We start from the raw sequence: 18,521 nt of genomic DNA, 5'->3' as shown, positions 1-18,521 counted from the left end.
TGGAGCCGTGTTCTGTGTTGGAGCCCATTGTCATATATCCACACATATATGCTACGACTTGTTAGTTTAGCCACACACGGAGAAATGTTTGACATGGTATATCTGGGGAGATGGATCGTAGGGAAAGTGTGTCAGGGACACCATATTTTTAGAGATGAGTCCCAATGGGTGGCTTTTAGCCTAGCAACAGGATTGAGAGAAAAGGAAGGAAGACAAAAGAAGAAGTGAAACGAACAGCCCGACACAAAACGGTGAATGCACGGCCTTTTCAAGTCATGCAGTGGTACAACGGTAATTACAAAAGAAGGTAGTAGTAATGTCAGCTACTTAGAGGAATAGTTTGACATTTTGGGAAAGGCAGAAAAAGATGATAAGATCGATACCACTCTCCTATCTCCTACAGTTGACTGTACAGAACTGCAGAAAGTAGTTTTTCTGCAACCTTTGTGTTGTTTTCATGGCGTTTGTCTCACCTGCAGACACAAAGAAGATCCCTGCGCTGAGGATGATGTTGTGGCGTGACTTGTAGAACTCACTGGCAGCTATACACAGGCCTCCCATGAAGAGCAGGATGACGCTGAGGATGGGGAAGATGCTGGAGGCTCGCACCGCACCTGGAAAGAAGGAGGTGGGAAGGAGGCGAGGGGGCAGATTGGGACGGCGTTCACACAGAGAGGTGAACAGCCGAAGGGGGGGACAACAAAGAAAGAGGGGGGAAATGGCAGGGATGAAAGGAGCGATGAGCATAAAGCAGAGGGAGCAAGAAACAAAGAGAGAAAAGCACATTAGAATCCATTTCAGCATCTGCTCCTTGTGTGTGAGCACATCCTAATCAACACCCCATCAGGCCTGTGAAAGACTCCATCAACACTGTCTAGTGAGTGTGTATCCCCACAGTGAGCCTGTTATCCAACCTTATGTAATCGCACTGCTTGACTCTCCCTCTCCCTTTCCCTCCCCTCTCTCAGCACACTTCTCTGCAGACCACAGAGCAAACCGGCTGCTTTATGTAGCATCATGTGAATGGCAGTCAACAAAAGTGCTACGGGGCTCTGGCATGTATATCAGCCGGGCCGCAGTGCAGAGAGCGACGTCCTTGAAACGGAGCGGCGTCCTTGCAGCTAATTATCAAGAAGCAAAAACTGGAAAACGGGATATGGTGTTACTTTTGAGGTCACGCCAGGGTCAAGAAGAAAAAAAAAAGAGCTGTTCTGCACCCTGAGGTGTCAGGTAAAATTAGAGTCATACAGAAGTTAGAGAGCAGACAGTAGTTCTTTGCCAGGGAAACAATGAGGGAGTCTCCCAAACCTGTCCATTGTTCTTTCACTCACCTCCTGCCACCCGTTAGCCCCCCTGACTTTACCTCCCCCATCTCCTGTTTAACATGCACACTTAAACTTTCATCAGGCTGGTTAAATTTTCACCACTTCACCTCATTTCCCCACACGGCTGCCATCTCAGCACTTTTCCCAGCTTCTCCCCAAAGTGCTGACTCCAGGCCGGGGCGGCTCTGTGCTGTGCTGGGCCACCTGCACCTCTACAGGGACCCGCCGGGCCTCCCGGCGGCCCATCTGCCTGCCTACCTGCTGCCACTCATTGCTCCACTGCTCCCCCCCTCACCCTTCTCCATGTCAGGGATTCGCTTATCCTCAACTCCCCCAGCACCCTGAGGTGTCATGATGGCCGGCCGGCTCGGTGGGAGAGCCACCCTGAGCGTGCAGAGCGCGGTGGTCATGGCTGGATGTTCACTGGGTTCTCAACAGTAACTAAAGCAAAGACCAGCACCTGATGAGGTTGTTACTGCATACACCCATTATTTGCCAAATAATGTGCCAACAGTTTCCAGAGTGCCACACCCAGCTCTAATGAAACAAGCTGTTTAGGCTTTATTAACAAAACACCGGCGTTGGTTGTTTTATTTGGATCATTTTTAGACCCCTGAAGAAACTTTCCTAATAACACCATGGCCTTTCCTCTAGCTGGAAACCTTTAGGACAAACTTTATTTTACTTTTTTTATTGTTGTGATATGGTTAGTACAGACAAAAGGCCTATTCTGTTTTTTTTTTTGTGTGTGTGTAAAACCTTTAAACTTGATTCAGCCAATCAGAACAGAGGACCGAGGCTATCTGTTTTATGATGATAGGAGAGAAAATGGCCGAAGCTGTTGAGCCGGAGTTTAAGAACGTCTGTCGAGCACCTTTATGAATGTGCCTTTGACCCGACACTGTAATGTGTCTGCTCCCTGTCCCACCTGTATTCATCATGTCATCATTCAACATCATGATGTGCTTATCGCTTTCTTTAACCTTGCCTGAAACAGCCCGGCCGCTGAGCTCCAATCTGTGTGATGGAGAAGACTTTAATGCCGTTATTCACCATCTTCCATTTTCCTTTCATCTGTCTGTCTCTGTCTGCTGCACACGGTCATCTCGCCGTCTTTGTCACCCAGCAAACGTCGCCCGTCTCGTCTCGTCTTTCTCTCTTTTCCATCACTCTCTCACTTAATTCGCACTCAGTCAAAGCACAAGACAATTCGAAAGATAAAGTGTCATCTCGCCATCCCCCCTCGTCTTTCTCTGTTTGTACTCCCCCTCTCCCACTTGTCTCCTTGCTCGACCAGAGGGGATTGTGGGGTTTAGGGTTACCGGTGAGGTGGGTTGATTAAATATTAAGTTGTCCTGAGAGTTGACCCTGCTCCTGTGTCCTGCTCTAAATGCTCTTCCTAAATCCCACCTCCTCCCTGCTCTGCCTCCATCCCTCCATCCCTCCATCCTGTTAACCCTGAAGGTATTGACATGGTCGTTCACAGCACATTACCTGGGAGAGGGCACCGGGGCTCTTTTTCATCCGTCAGCCTCATTTGCAGAGACAAAAGGGGGATAGAGCGCCAGCCAAATTTATTGATTGTTGACAGTTAAATAGTGTGAGATCTCAAGGTGACACGAGAGTTGGAGAAACCTCAGAGAGGCTCGGTTTCAGACGAATGTAGAGAGGAAAGGGTAAAAATGGGTCAGCTTCTGAACGTGTGCGCTCATCTGGATTTTAGCAAACAAAAACTTTCATCTGGTTCATCTGTATGGCTGCCGCCATTATCAAGCTGCACAATATTCAAAAACTGTGCATCCAATATGGGGGGGTTCAGAAATGAAGAAATGAAAATTGAAGTACCTGATATCTAAAATGTATTTTTTCAAATTGATGAAATGTAACCCTAACCCTGGAGGTATCGATCAGATCGATGAAAGCAGCGAAAGGGTTTGTGATGTTGGAGCTTTCCAGGATCCAAAAGGATCCAACTCATTTGCATGGCTTCGAAGGATCGGCTGGCCTGCAGTGCTTCTGCAGTCCTATGCGTTCTCTGTATTAATATCCATGTTTAGCAGCACACTGAAAAGTGCAGTGACCTTCACAGTGACCTCCCAGCATGCACTGTGCCTTCCCTGGAATCGGGCTGCAGTTTGCTGCGCCAACGTGCCCCTGGGTTTGGCTGACCATGCTCTACCTCAGAAGAAAAGGCTGAAGTCCCTGCAGATTTTTCATGGCAGGATGCACTCTGTTCTCCTGCATAATACTGAGCGTGTCAGTGGTCACATAGCGTCCGTATGAAGCTGTGTCTCTGAGCAGCTTGTTGCCTGCAGCGAGGGCCGACGATGGGGGACTGCTGGAGGAAGACGGGGCAATAACTATGCCCCGGGGCGATGAAGCAGCTTCCATCTGAGAGACCACCTATTTAAAGTCAGTCCTTCCTCACCACATTCTGGACGTTTCACATCTTCACTTTCCATCTTTTAGGGATCGGCTGAGCCCCTGTCAGAGTTTTGGATCCTGCCTGGAGGGATGTTTAAGCACAGCAGCACCCCGAGGGGGGAGGAAGGCAGAGAGACTGACGGGCTGACAGATAGACAGGGACTAGTCTCTGCTGTGGATGGGCTACTGCAGAAAAAGGGACAGGTCCCTGATACACCATGTTTAGTAGTGCTGCACAGGGCGAGACAAATATATTGATTTGTTGATATATTGAGCTGTTGTTGACCTTCTATTAAACATTAGCTATTGGCTAAGCGTCAGCCATCTCTGACATACTGAAGGTATCTTACTGATCAGAGATGTGCACAAACTCACAAAAAAACTTTAATGAAATGTGATTTTTTTTTAGTATAAAGTATAAAATAACAGACACGGGACCTTTGTGCTCTCATTGATATGTGACTCGATAATAAATATTATTATGTAAGACAGTCAGTAATTGATATATTATCATAATATTATTAGGTGGAGCTGGTTGTGTAACTATATAAATAAATGAAGGCTTATTTAAAGTTAGGCCTAAAAAAAAAAAAACTTTTTTGTGGTCCAACTTCAGTCTTGCTGGATGTGACAATTTGCGCATCAAACTGTCATTGTCATCACATTATCATCTTCTCAAACCAACTGTGATACTCATTAACTGTACATCTGTTACAACTTCACAGTGTATCAGGGAGGCCCGGTGAATGGAGATTATCTCAGCCAGGGTGACATTATTCTGACAGAGGGCTGATGGGACGGCGACGGTCCTGGGAGAGAGGGAGCTGTGGTGACTCTCCTATGAGGTAAAACGCTGTCAATCTCCGGCTGCTGGAAAACAACCACCCTGTCCAAATGAAAGCTTTGACCTCCGCGCTAATAGCCAATGACAGCGGCGACCTCGGCGGCGTCTTGTGTTTCTGAGGCTCTCGCCTCAGCCCACATGAAAGAGTGCTCTCAGGAGCCCTGGAATTAGCACTGAGGTCGCCGTTTTGATTTGGGTCGAGGTCACGATCACAGAGAGCGCCGCATCTTCTGTTTCTTCCCTCTCGACACCCACATTAACGTGACAGCCAGTTAAGGACAGTTTCTGAGGGTGAACACCCATTGTGCTTCTCCTCACATGCTACTGTACTCTCTGTTCTCTCTCTGGCAGTAGAAACACGTTACACTTATGTTTTATCGTGTTTTCCAGTTATGAATTTTGAATGAAAGTATAACTATTGTGAATCATTGTCATTATAATTTATAGTTTGCTATATCCCTCCGTGAATAGCTAATGGCCAATACCTCGTGTTTCTTCCAAAGACAGGTTGGATATTGTTATCTAACTACATTATGTGAGGTTTCAGGTTACTTTATAAAAATACCTGTTCAGGACTGATATACACATAAATACAAACACTTAGACCAGTTAGATTTCACTGAATTTACACAGATTTTTACCCACAGAACCACATTTCTGTACATTCTCCACATTAACCGAAATCCCAGTGAGGTAAACTGCACCAAACTAATGTAAGTCTTATAAAATGAAACAAAAATTATTGCTTTGCTCCAGTTCTGATTTCCTTTCATACTGGCTGGTGGCTGTTTGCCTCTGGATGATTGGCACTTTTCTATTTACCACCACTATCACTGGTTGTTTTCCTGTCAGCAGCCGAAATGAGAATTTTCACATAAGTTTACGTTCCCCAGATGGAGGAAATCTCATCTGCTTTTATTTTTCAGAGCAAGAACTCTGTCACTATTTGCTTTCTCTGATCCTTCGTATATTTTCCCTTTTTCTCCAGGTCTGTAATGGGTGATGGAGGCTGGTTAGCCCCGCCTGGCCCTGCCGTCCTGCCAGCATGCGTGCCAACCTGCTCACAGAGACACAGGCTGAAAGCAGATACTGTGTGTACTGTATTGATTGGCTGCAGCTCAGGCTGGTGACCGAGCGCTGGCACTCTTCAGCACTGGCTGACAAACAACTTAATGAGACTCAACATCCACGCAGGCCCCATGGCTGCTGGGTTTCTGCAGCAGCTAGTCCTCCTCAGCGCCGCGATGGCTTCACTCATGCAACCAAAGGTATATAATCTGAATATTTAGAGACATCTGAGCAGCTCTGCATCAAATCTCAGGGTGAAGCTGCAGTTGCTTTAATTTCGCAGAGCATTAGAAAACAAACACAGTCCACTAAACTCCAAGCTACAACAAAGTCCCTTCATTTCATATTTGTCGTATTAAATCCAAGCAGTCTGTAGCCAAAGTGTGAAGGGTACATGCAAGACAAGACTCACAGTGCGAGGGTGATAAGGTAAATTCTAATTTGAGAGCACAAAATATTTATTCCAGAGGACAAATCACTAAATCATGCCCCTGTAGTAAAACCACACCATAAAAACAGTCCATTACAAGTCGTTCAAAGTTTAGTACGGACATATAAAGTATAGAGGCATGGCAATAATTTTAACTAATTTCTGTACAGTTTAGTTCTTTATAAAGCATCACATTTTATGAACTGATCACGTTTTGTATTTGAAATATTGCTCATTAATGTATAATGTGTATAATCATAACTTGGCACATGTGCACAAACCTTACACCCACTGACACTACACACATGTACTGTACATGTGAACACACATGTGAATTAACATGCGCACCGTCCTCTTTACAAAGGCGTCTCTTCGCACCTTCTATCCTTTCCCTCTCTCTCCCTCTCTCTCTTTCATTGACAGGGTTGAGAGGAAATTAGCATTGGCTCTTAATCAGCCTCCCCCAGCCCTGAATGTGCTGATGTGCAGGACGGGGTCATGCTAATCAGGTGCCTCAGCTCCCAGGCACATTGATTTAATACTACAAACGCTTATTAATCCCCTCTACACCTCCTCCTCCTCTTCTTCCTCGATACTGAGCCCTTGCTCCGTCCTTGTCCTGACCAAGAGGCTTGTTGTCCCCATCAACCCCGGCATCAAACACGCACAAAACATCTTTGAAGGAACGGTGGTGGTGGCCACTGATGGTGTTAAAATACGCAGTGCTGAAACGATGTGTATGAAGAAAGGAAATTAGCTTTGGTGGCTAGATTCGAAATTTGCAAGAATGCTTACGCAGCTCTCGTATCGTCAGTGTAAAAGCTCATGCGTGTTGACAACACACCTCACAGGCAGAATACAATTTGACTTGAACTGATTAGAAAATAAATGCAGGTTTCACTCGCTGGCATTTCTAAACCAGCACAGGAGTAAAAGCTGAGATGTTCAGATGTGACATTTCAGACACCTCTGGGGATCGAGTTATTCTGTGTCCCATTGTTTTGTGTTTAGAGTAGTTGTGTTATTTCTTTTTGACATTGTTTGATCTATTCTTTATCCAGTTTCCCCGCAGGATTTGGATCCTACCTTTAAACAAGAATAATTAATTTCAAATGACTTGTGAAGAATATTTGATGTATTAATATAATTTACATTTCTTTATTGTAAATTATTAAATGTATGTCTGAAGCCCTGTTTATTGTGCTGCCAGGAAACAGAAGTGAGTTTATTTAAGTTTTTGCTAAAACTGACACTTGTCCATCGTGAGTCAATGAGCTTCCTGTCTGCTGTAGCTGCAGTGACAGTGTCTGATGGTGGTGTGACTGAAACTACACAAAAAAATAATTAAACAGCTTCCTGCTGCACAATCCACTGTCGCAACAATCCCACTATTGTGTGTGTGTGACGTCTCCCAGCGGCTAATAATCTGACACAAAATCATTTTATAATTAACATTACTGCCTTCAACAGGCAAGAGGAATTATTTAAGACTTTTGTAAATTAAATTTAAGACTTTTTAAATCCTTCGAAACTAAATGTACGTACATGGATGATCTTTGCACATGCAAACCGCTGCTACTAAAACCCAGGAGTCCTTCCACTGAATACTGCTCTGTCATTTTACACACACACACACACACACACACACACACACACACACACACACACACACACACATACACACACAGTCGGGTCAGTGGAACACTGTAAAAGAACTCCCTCACACTGAAATCCCTTCACATGACAGGCGCACTCAGACAATTAAAGTTCCCTCCACACAACACATTTCAATTACTGTAATTACCCTCCACTCCACTGCTGATGTCCCCACAGATCACGCCTGAACGTCTGCATGACAGCGCTCGCTGCCACAGCTTAGCGTGGCCAACATCACACATCAGGGGAAAGTAAATGTCGCACTGAGCTGCTTTGACACAGATTCTGATCTAAGTTATGAAGATATAAGAGTCACATGATTATGGCTAAATGAAACAATGACCATAAAGATTTATTCATAAATCACTTTCCACATGGAATCAGTGTCTAATAATCTGTCTGATTTTCCTTATAAATCACACTAAAGCACCAGCATCACGTCCATCAAACGCTCGCTGTCGACCACAGTGTCTGACCCTGTTTACTGACGTCTTTCCCATAGATCTAAATGCAGATGTCAGCAGTCTGTAACTGAAGATCCTGCCCCAGCAATGAACCCTCTGTCAAAGTCACTTAGATCCTGTGTTTCTTTCTGTCTTGATACAAAAGCAGAATCAGAATCAACTGGGCACCAATCAGTGTACCTGTGCACCACAGCGTTTAAATGTACAAGATCCGTTTTGTATCTTTATCAGGTTTTCTGATCTGCTTGTAGGTTACTTTATTAAATTAATTTTTTAAACGTTTTCCTCAAATGACCATTTGAAAAGTAAATACAGTTCAGAAACTCCGAGGGAAAACAAGCTGTTTTAGGCATTTCTCTTAAAATCTCTGTCCTCTGTTTACCTGGCAGGAAGAGGAACCTGCCCAGGTGCGATTTGCGCAGGTGGAGAGACGGAACTACCTGCAGCGTCTCAGAGGGAAGACGCGGTCGCGTTTTACGCAGGAGGATCGTGAACCCGGCGTTATAATGGAGTTCAGGATGGGGTGTCCGAGCCGGGACCGTGTGAGACTGAGGCTCTACCGTCACCAGCAGCTTCTGGTACCGACACCGGTCACAGGTCCGTCACGGATTCAGCTCGACGCTGCACCGTAAGTCTCGCTTTCTAACATTTGCTGACTTTAAAATTAGTCAGCATAGCGATGCACCGCGTGTTAAGCCTTTGTTGCTGTAAGGCGGCGTATCTATCCCGTGAAACCCACCAGGTTTTGGGTGATACTGCAGGTCTTACAGGGACAATTGCACCTAGAACTAGACCCAGAGCCAGAGGCCTTCACCGCACCGGCTCCTCAAACGACCATCAACCTCAGGCCTGTCCACTCAGTTTACATGATGGAGGGCAAATTATTAAAAACAAACAATACAACAACAACAAAAACCCACCTCTGAGTTTAATCCAGTGTAACCAACATGTTGACCTCAACAATTAACATGTAACTGAATGAACTCATCTCAGACTGAATATATATAATATGTTATGTCAGGGCTGATGTATTGTGTACAGGTGCAGCACTGAGTGACAAGTCTGACCTCTGTTTATCTCAGGTCCCGAGCAGCACCTGCTGCCAGGTAGAGGGTCTGAAGCTCAGCATGGAGTTTGCCCTCATCACTAACAGGAATCAGCAGGTAAAGACACGCAAGACAACAAAGGCACACACGCACACACAAATCTCTGGACGATTCACATAATTCTTCTATAATTAAAGTGCTGCGTCCCAGCCTTTTCCCTGTGGTTTGTTTAAAGCATGTATCCTGATGTGGGTGGTTTTGTTTAGGTCAGCTGTTGTTAAAATTAAAATTTAGCCTCTGTTCTGAAACAGGTCTAGAAAAAGCTTCGGAGGAGGACCTGAAACTGTGGAGGCCAAATAGTGAACCATCTTCAGGACCTCCGTGAACACTGCGCTCCTGTGTGTACCTGCCGTGAACATCCACCTCTGGACGGAGACGCACTGAACAGGAAGCAGCAGGTACAACACACCGTGCACAGTAAGCGGCTGAATGTATCAGTGGCTGAACCTTCAATGTGCTGGCTGCTGCTCAGTTTATTGTGGTTCCAGAAAGTTGCTCAGTATCATGACTGCGATTACTTTACAAAGATTCAGTAGTCAATACCAGTCCTGTTGTTTTGGTTTGAAGTTTCTGACAAAAAGTGGCAAAAACTGTGTGATTCAGTGTTTTATTAGTATTATTTTAGTAAGTGTGTGTCAGGAGATGATGAGGGGAAAGAGAAATGTGGAATTACATGGAACAAAGGTCTCTGGCCAGGTGTGAATCAGGGACGGTGCTGTTCATGGTCTTTTCTGTTGGAATTTCATTGTGAAAAACTACAGTGACAGAAATGCAGAACTAATTCACTCGGGCTGGTTTAGATGAGTTTTAAATTCGGGCTTAGACAGCTGTTAAAGCTAAAGTCATACTTTGCACTGGCAAAGTTTCTGTTGAATTCCTTCCTTCATTTGCGGAGCAATGGCTACTCTTTGGATATTTAAAATCGTGCATGATTCATATTCATGTTTTCATGCTAGCAGTCGTCTTCTTCTTCTCGGCCTTTGCTGGCACACTGGCACGATCATGAACACAGCAGCAGGCTTTGAATGTGCTTGTCTGTGCACGAGCGTCCTCATGCATTAAAACCCTTCCTAACATGTTTTTGATGGCAGTGATGGAGGATGAAATCCACACTCTTTGTTCAGCGTGTGGCTTATTTGAAGCCAATAAGAAGCCTCGGCAGGTCTCCTAATGGCCAGTGTGACACTGAATCGCCCATGTGTCCACTGATCTGTGAACCACAAAGGGACATAAACAACATCTCAGGATCGAATTGCAAAATAATTATTCTCTCCATCTTCTAAGGTGCAGACAAACCAAAGAATAAATCAAAACACAATATCTCTTCCTATAAAACATGTCAGGCTTTACTCTGCAGTCTGTGACCCAGAAATATGCTCGCAAAGCACATTTCCATGATGTGTGTCTGCAGGATTTATCATTGAGCCATACGTTGTGTACACCAGTTGTTTCTTCTTTATGTTGTAGCAGCTGTGGGTCATTTAGCTTTTGATTGCATGTGGATCCAACACCGAAACTCTTCTCATTCTGGTGTGTATTGCATAAAAAGCCCAGGAACTGTCAAAACCCGACTCTTTACTTCTTTATGTTTGGAGATAAAAAGGACACAAGCCTATAATTTGCTGTTTTCTCTCACAGTGGTGGGAATTTTCAGGCCGTTACGGCTCACTACTAATGAATAAATGTGAGTATGTAAAACTGAACTGAGAGGGTGCAGCCGTCTTTTGATGATGCCCCGGTGACAGCCGAACACCGCTGCTCGTCCTGTGTTGTCTAATCTCTCCTTAATATGAGGACACACTCTCTCAGCTCTGTGTTTTACAAGCTGTGCTGCCTCTATATTCGCCGTTAATAAGATATAAAGTTAGAGTGCTATCACTCACTCGGTCAACCAGGACAAAAATGATTGGCTTTTAATTTATTGGCCCATGTCTGTGTCTGCGTGTGTTACGTATCAGTCGATGGATTCCTTATTTGTTGCCTTGGATACTGCTCGAAGAACAGGACGCTCAATGTCACCGTGACCAAGTGGGACACCTGCTAAACCAAACACAGGGTCACAAGCTGGACTTTAACGTCAACGCCAAGATTTAACACACAATCTACCCTCCTGACAACCTCATCTCAGCTCATGTGATCCTGTTAAAGCCCTCCCCCTCCTCTCCTCACACACACTTTTATCCCCAAACTGGTACTAGAGACTGTGCACTGGTTGACAAGCCGGGTTGCTGCCACTCCCTGCTCTGCCCTACAGGCCCCCGCGTGTCCTGCCCCAGACCCATTGATTTTATCGGGCAACGCCAAAGCCAGTTCAGGCCAGCGTCCAGTCTGCCGCGAGGCCCCAGGGTGACACAGGCTGTGACAGGCCTGCCCTTCTGTCATCAATGTCAGCGAATACTCACAGATCAACGCATGCGAGCACCAGAGGCAGGGATTAACGCTGGCTCGGGGCAAAAAACACCCGAGAAAGTTCATATGAAAGTTAATTGAAGGCCTGATAATTAGGAGCCTTTTATTTTTGCATTGTATTTCATGGATACATTCACATGGTGAAGTGACTTGCCTGCGCGCCACAGTGAGTAATTGCATACTGTGTATTTATTCTGAGTATGCAGTATATTCGCAAAGGGGAAATTATGAATTAAATGTACTTAGGGTTAATCCTAAGCAGTTCTGGAAACAAATTGCACAGCATAAATAGCACAACTGAAAAATATTACTCACGGCGGTCCAGTATTCCCTCTCTTTTAGCTCTGTCTTTGGTCTCTACCAACACCTGAGGGAAATATCTGGCTCTTTAGCTGCTAAATGCTTCACCATGTTCACCAGCTGCTCTCTGACTGTGTCTGTCCGCCGTTTGCTGCTGAGCAGGTCGTGACTGAGGCTTTTCAGAGCTGTTTTTGTGCTGAAAACAAACAGTGACGTGTGAGTAATGAGAGTGAACCAAAACAATAAAGCTGCAGGTCGGCGAGCGAAACAGTGAGCTGAAAGAGGCTAAAATGGGGAGCTGTAGAGTCGGGTGATAATTATCCTCTTTCACATACCGGTGATCATGTGATCCAGTGTTTGGATGAAAATATTGACCATAGATGCTTTAAATTCCTAATGGCATTCTGAAACAGCAGCGCACTGACATGTGCTTCGCATCATTCGTGTTCACAAACAATACTGAGCACCAGTTTCATGAATATTTACCACCAAAACAGTGTGAGAAACGACATTATATTATCGTCCCTGCTTTATAGTGTTGGCCTATACTGTGGAACTGGGACACACTGCGTGATTGGGGGACTCCAGTGGGGCTGCTGGGTGGGAACAAACAAAGCAGCTGTTGATGTAAAAACAAGCAAATAAGCAGCGGAAAATGTTGTGGCCAGGAGTAGGAGGAGAAAATGCCAAATTTATTATATTAACCTAAAGATATTTAACTGGCTTTCACAAAAAAATAAAAATGAAAGTGGCAAAATCTCCCATTAGAGAAGCTGGAACCATGAGTTTGATTAATCGATTCTCACAATTGTTGCTGATAATTTTTGTTGATTTGTCCATTGAATAATTAATCAGTGCACAGAAGATTAACCAGCAACAACTTCAATAATTAAATAAATATGTAATTAAATGTTTAAAGCAAAAAGACTTGTAGTTTTTCTCTCTTTCTGTTGTAAACTGAAAATATTTGGGTTTAGGAAAAATAACAGCAGTTTAATTTAGCAGCTGACATCTTGGACATTTTTCACTGCTTTCTGAACTGATGATCAATCCGGCAAATAAAAAGCAGATTAATCTATGATTAACATAACTGTAGGTCGCAGCCTTTAAGCCGGCCTTTTAGATTATCTGACTAATCGTTTCAGCCCTGTAACATATGATAGTTTAAAAAAAAATTGGAACCAAAGAAAAAGTAAAACACCTCCTGTAACTAACAGTTAATTTCCCACACCAGCCTGGATCCATATGACTCAGACACACTCTTCTCCCCTCCCCTCACATGATTGTCCTCTCTCTGTGTTACACTGAATTGATGTCTTTCAGTTTAGTATTAGTAGCTTGCATAACTGGGCGTTTTCTTCCCCTCTTTCTTCTCTCTCAGCTGCTTAGCGCCCAGTAGAGCAGTGGATGATGGGAGCTCCGACATGGCATGATCTAAAAACCCACTGGCGCTTTAGTGTGCCTCAGCTGGCTTATATAACCCCGTGTGGATGTGCAAACTGCCTTGCTATTGGGAGAGCTGGGGACTCACGGAACAGACACACACACAGAAGCTACTGATAGGTGTTGTGTTTGTATGCATGAGGACAGCACATCAGTGTGTGTGTGTGTTTGTGCGATGAAGCGGGGGTGCATGTTTAGCAGAATATAGTCAGATTTGTCTGTTTTCTGCTCGGCAACCACGGCACCAAATATCTCCCCCCTCCTCTCTACGCCGCCTGGTGATGTCACCGGTGTGTCCCCTCGATTTTGGGCCGGCGAGCTCCCCCGGTGATGTCACTTCCGCCGGGCCTTCACCTGAAGTGACATCATTTTTTCTCTGTTGCATAACTATCCCCCCCCTCTCCCTCGCCCGTGCATGAGAGCAGAGGCAGCTCCGCTCTGTCTCTGGCCACCCAGAGGCGCCGTGAAACTCCTGATTATGGAAATGCCAGGTGTGTGTCCGTGAAATGGGAACGGGCAGGTTCAAAAATACAATCTCCGGGTTTTAATACGGAGACGCTCACCGAGATGCCGTGTCCCCTACGACCTCTCAGTGCACCCATAAAAATCATCCTCACACGTTTTAACAGCCTCATGCTCTGAATCGTCACGGCGCTCTTTGTAGCCAGAGACATGACAATAGGTGCTGTGCAACTCCTGACATGAAATATTACGAGTGTGAGGGTGAAGAGAGAGGGAGAGAGACAGCGATCGAGAGAGGCCTGACCTATATAAGAAGGAGGCTGAAATATTTATGGATGTGAGTGTCCTAATTGGCAAGCCACTGGGAGCACTGCGGCCTTCTCCTCCAATCACAGCCTGAGAAGAGGTTAACACACACTCGCACACATGCGTGGGCCAGCGTCGGTGGTCCGAGGGCCGGAGCGAGGGCCCCTACCCCGCGACCCTGTCATCCCCGGCCTGAGAGACGCCTCGTTATAAGTCTGATCTGCCTTCGCAGAGGCTCCGGCATTGTTAGAATCATTACCAGAGCTGTTATCATAAGCGGTTCTCTGTGGCACATACGGACGGGAACAACCGCTCAGAGCGCTAAGTCAAACACAACCTAATTGGCTGGGCTTAATCTCCAGCGCTGGCACGCACTGCTCGGCTCTCAGAGAGGCCTCAATTACTGTCCCCGCTGACGGAGACGAGGAGGCGGACACTTTATGACTTCTAGTTTCAAACCACTGTCGACTGCAGCGAAGAGGAGGGGGAGGGGGGAGGGGTGCACCACATCAGGGAACATCAACATGGACTCGGGACATTGGTGCGTTTATGTGGTTTGACACTTACTCATTGCTTATTACTTACTGGGCTCAAAACAACACTGTTTTACTAATTACTCAACAACAACAGTAGTTGCATTACTTATTACATCAGTTGTGTTACTCAAGTTGTGTTACTCAAGGACTGTTTTTTAGTCTTAAAACAACAGTGAGATGCCAGAATGGACACTGAAACTGCTTCTTCTTCTGTCCACGTCAAGATTTCTTCCCTTTGCACTTTCCCTGTGAGTGAGGACAAAGTTTGAGGCTTATATGAGGCTTCGGCACTCTGGGGTAGTCAAAGTGTGGATATCCTCCAAAATAAAATATAGTTTATAGTTATAGTTTATAGTGTAAAATCCCCATGGTGTGTTTCCTTGTTTTGCTGCAGTGGAGTCATAGTAAGACTGGAATTTTAGAGGATGCTCACTTGATTTGTCGAACTCAGAGTGCTGAAGACTATTAGCTTCAGATTTTTTTTTTCATGGCCAGAGGAAAGATTACAGGAAGTAAAACTGCTGCATCGATCATATCAGCACCTTTTTTTTTTTTTTTTTTGACAGACCATCAGCTAACATTAGCAAGCCAGCTAAGAACGCACAGCATAGAAATACAACAGCTTCTCCTTTTCTGTGCGGCTCCTGTGCCAAACGAACTCATCCTGGACCAGTGTCTCAGCTGACGCAGGCCAAACTGATATCACCCTCCAGCTGACCCCTGGCTGACCCCCAAACTGTCGCAGCAACACAGCAGCGCTGTGATTAGTAGCTGTAATGTGCTGATTGACTTTCAAATTTTAGTCCCTCACACAAGGCAACTTGTTACTGAGAAAAGGAAAATGCAGTCACTGTTACTTATATATTGTATTATTATAATGAAAGTGATATTACAGTTGTACGTGTCCATGTAAACTGATCCACAAACCAATGCAGTGATTCTCGCCAAAAAGTTTCCTTGTCAAATCTGTTTTAACAGATTGTCTCACAAGAGAAAAGATGTCCAAAGCTAAAGGAAAATCCCACTGATTGGACCAGAACGACAGGACATATAAGCTACAGTTTAACTGTTTAACTGTTGTCCCTCCAAACATGGACAGATTATGAGACAATGGGCCTCATTATAAGTCATTTTAAGTTTCAGTAAAGAGAATATTTGCAGTTAGTCACTCCCCATGCCCGGATATCATTATTTATATCCTGTATATTTCTGTATTACTGTGTATCACACAACAGTGGAGCAGAGCTGTAACCATAGCAACACTTTTAGCTTGGATCTGTTGCTACACTGTGACAGTGACCATAGAAACGGCCGTCTCCAGCATCCGTTGGCCACGCTGTCCCAGCAACATAAACCGACGACTGTTACCGTTCATTCTACTCACAGAGGAAGAGAATCTGTCAAAAACAAAACATCTTTACAAGATGTTGTTGTTGAAGTGGTGACTTGACAACTGGAGTGTTAACAAACAGGAGTCAACTGAAGTAATTCACAGATATCATTAACAGGCCAATAGGAGGAGGGTATTGAGCTAACGACACTAACAGTACATCATGAGCTCCGAGTCATTGTTGTGATTTTTGGGATTAGCAGGCAAATGAGTTCGACAAGCATCTCTGTCCTGCTTGCACAAAGGAAAAGAGAGCAGAAATCAATGGGCTGTGTTTACAGGGTACACAGCCGACTGTAACACTGCACGTTATGTTACACACAGCCAAGCAGTAAAAACAGACGAGCTGCTTGGCAGGGCTGAGGCTGGCCGGCCTCGTGCTAAAAGCAGACAGAGACAGCAGTGACACGCGGGCCAAGAGCAGTTCCTGGCACCGCGCTCCAGTCTGAGACGGAGAGAAAAGTGGGACAAGTTTCAAAAATATTCTCAGTAAATGTCAAAGAGAACGTGTGGAGGAAGGCCTGATGTGATTCTTCCTTGTGGTCACTTCTAAAATGAAACGCTTGAGCAGCAAAAGACCATCACAATCTGATGTGCACGAGATACTCACGTAAGAAGTACTCAGACGGGTCCGCTTCGTAATCTGTTTCCTCAGGGAAGTGGTCTATCTGTTTACACATCCCTTTGAAGTTTCCTGTTGGGAAAAACAGAGAGAGAGTTCAGTGGAGCCCAAAGAAGAAGACACCAACCAGGCAAACTGCTCATCCGCAAACGTACAGTTTTTGGAGCTGAAACGATTAGTTGGTTAATCGGTTAGTCAAAGGAAACCAAAGTAATCTGCAACTTGATTTTTGATTAGGTCACAGGACCTCTGGACCAGAGCCTCTGTATGAATTGATTGACACAAAATGGCTAGAAAGAGATGAGAGAGGGTGAAGAGAGACAAAACATCACAAACAAAACAAAGAGACGCAAAAATACCAGAAAAAAAAGAGAAACACAAAAGGACAGCAAACAGATGCAAAACACCCAAAAGAGACAGAAAATATGTCGTTCATGGTTCCAGCTTCTCACATGTGAGTATTTTCTGGTTTTATTTGTCTTTTATCAAAGTAAATTGAGCATCTTTGACTTTTGTATTGTTGCCTGGACAAAGTAAGTGATTTCATAATGTCGTTTTGACCTCTGTGGTTCATTAGCTGCAGCTCTGTACCTTTTAGTAATTCACAAAACAGTAAAGACAGTTTCTTTCGTCCTCAGCACAGATAGAGTCAGACCGGTTCATGTCAGTGGATCCTTTTTGCTGGCCGTGGCTCTCAGACCAGGAGATGCTCTTCAGACCTGAGCACCAGGCCTCTCCGGCAGCAGGTGGCGGCTTGTAAACAAGAGCAGTGCAGCTGGTGCGACCTGGAGCTGCTCCAACTGCTGTGCACAGGGAGCCTCATCTCTTAATGCTTGTTCATTTGGCTGACACCTCGCCATCCAGCGTCCCTGTCCATCCAGGAAGCAGCATGCTGGCTTCCCTCTCCCCTCCCTCCCACCTCCTCCTGTCTCCCCTCCTCTATCTGCAGCCCCTTAGTGGAGTTTTGGTATTGATGAGGTCGCTCAAGGTGGCGCGGCGGGGGAGGCGCCCATAAGGCGGCCATTACAGTGACCTGCTGTTGCGGTGAGGAGGCAGATGCCTGGGCGTTTGATTGGACCAGATTAGCGTTTCATTAACTTCTTCATCTCCTCTCCCTCCAGTGTCCCTCTAATTAGGTGAACAGGTGTTGGTTACCATGGTGCCAGGTGTTGCTGAGGAGGTCTTGGCAGCGAGGCCTGATGGGCACAGTGGGGTGCAGTTATTACTCCGTGAATGGCCCACATGCAGCGGAGAGAGAGGGACCCCCTGGTGACGACCACTCAGACATTAGAGAGTGTCAGCTGAAAAAAAAAAAGAGCCATCAAAGCGTCCGCGATCTGCTCTCCCACCTGCGTACAGTGTTTGTGTAGGGGCTACCTGCCCGCTGGCACCCGCCGCCGTCTGTTAGGAGATTCAGGATTTAGATCGGGGAATGTTTGTTTTGATCGTCTCGATGTCACTGGTCGGGTTTCCATCCAAAAGTTGTGCAAATTTGAACAGAATTTCCCGAAAAGCAGTGAAAGAAAATAAGGATTCATGGAGTTTGTGATAAAGAGCTGGTGGTGCAAATGATAAAGACATTAAACAGCTGCAGAAGCAGATGATGTAACTAAAGGGGCTCAAGTTAAGTCTCCTCACGAGTGACGTTTCCTGCTTCATGTACAGTACGTCATGGTTTACTCATGAAGTTTGTTTGTTGTACTTTGTCCCATTTTGTTTTTGTCAATATACCAACT

The 18,521-nt window shown here is 45.3% G+C and overlaps 1 protein-coding gene across 1 annotated transcript in view; it reads right to left on the bottom strand.

The window, feature by feature from the left end:
- Positions 1-18,521, bottom strand: part of cacng2a (calcium channel, voltage-dependent, gamma subunit 2a) — a 49,393-nt gene that overhangs the window by 873 nt on the left and 29,999 nt on the right. Inside the window, exons 2-3 of the mRNA XM_041062851.1 lie at positions 16,774-16,857; positions 474-614 (exon numbers count right to left, since the gene is read on the bottom strand). Of these exons, the coding sequence (XP_040918785.1) occupies positions 474-614; positions 16,774-16,857 (225 nt within the window). The remainder of the gene's footprint in view (positions 1-473; positions 615-16,773; positions 16,858-18,521) is intronic.

The sequence above is a fragment of the Toxotes jaculatrix genome, chromosome 18, assembly GCF_017976425.1.
Source record: "Toxotes jaculatrix isolate fToxJac2 chromosome 18, fToxJac2.pri, whole genome shotgun sequence".
Taxonomy (NCBI): Eukaryota; Metazoa; Chordata; class Actinopteri; family Toxotidae; genus Toxotes; species Toxotes jaculatrix.
Note: the sequence above shows the minus strand (reverse complement) of the source record. Positions and strands in the feature narration are given on the sequence as shown.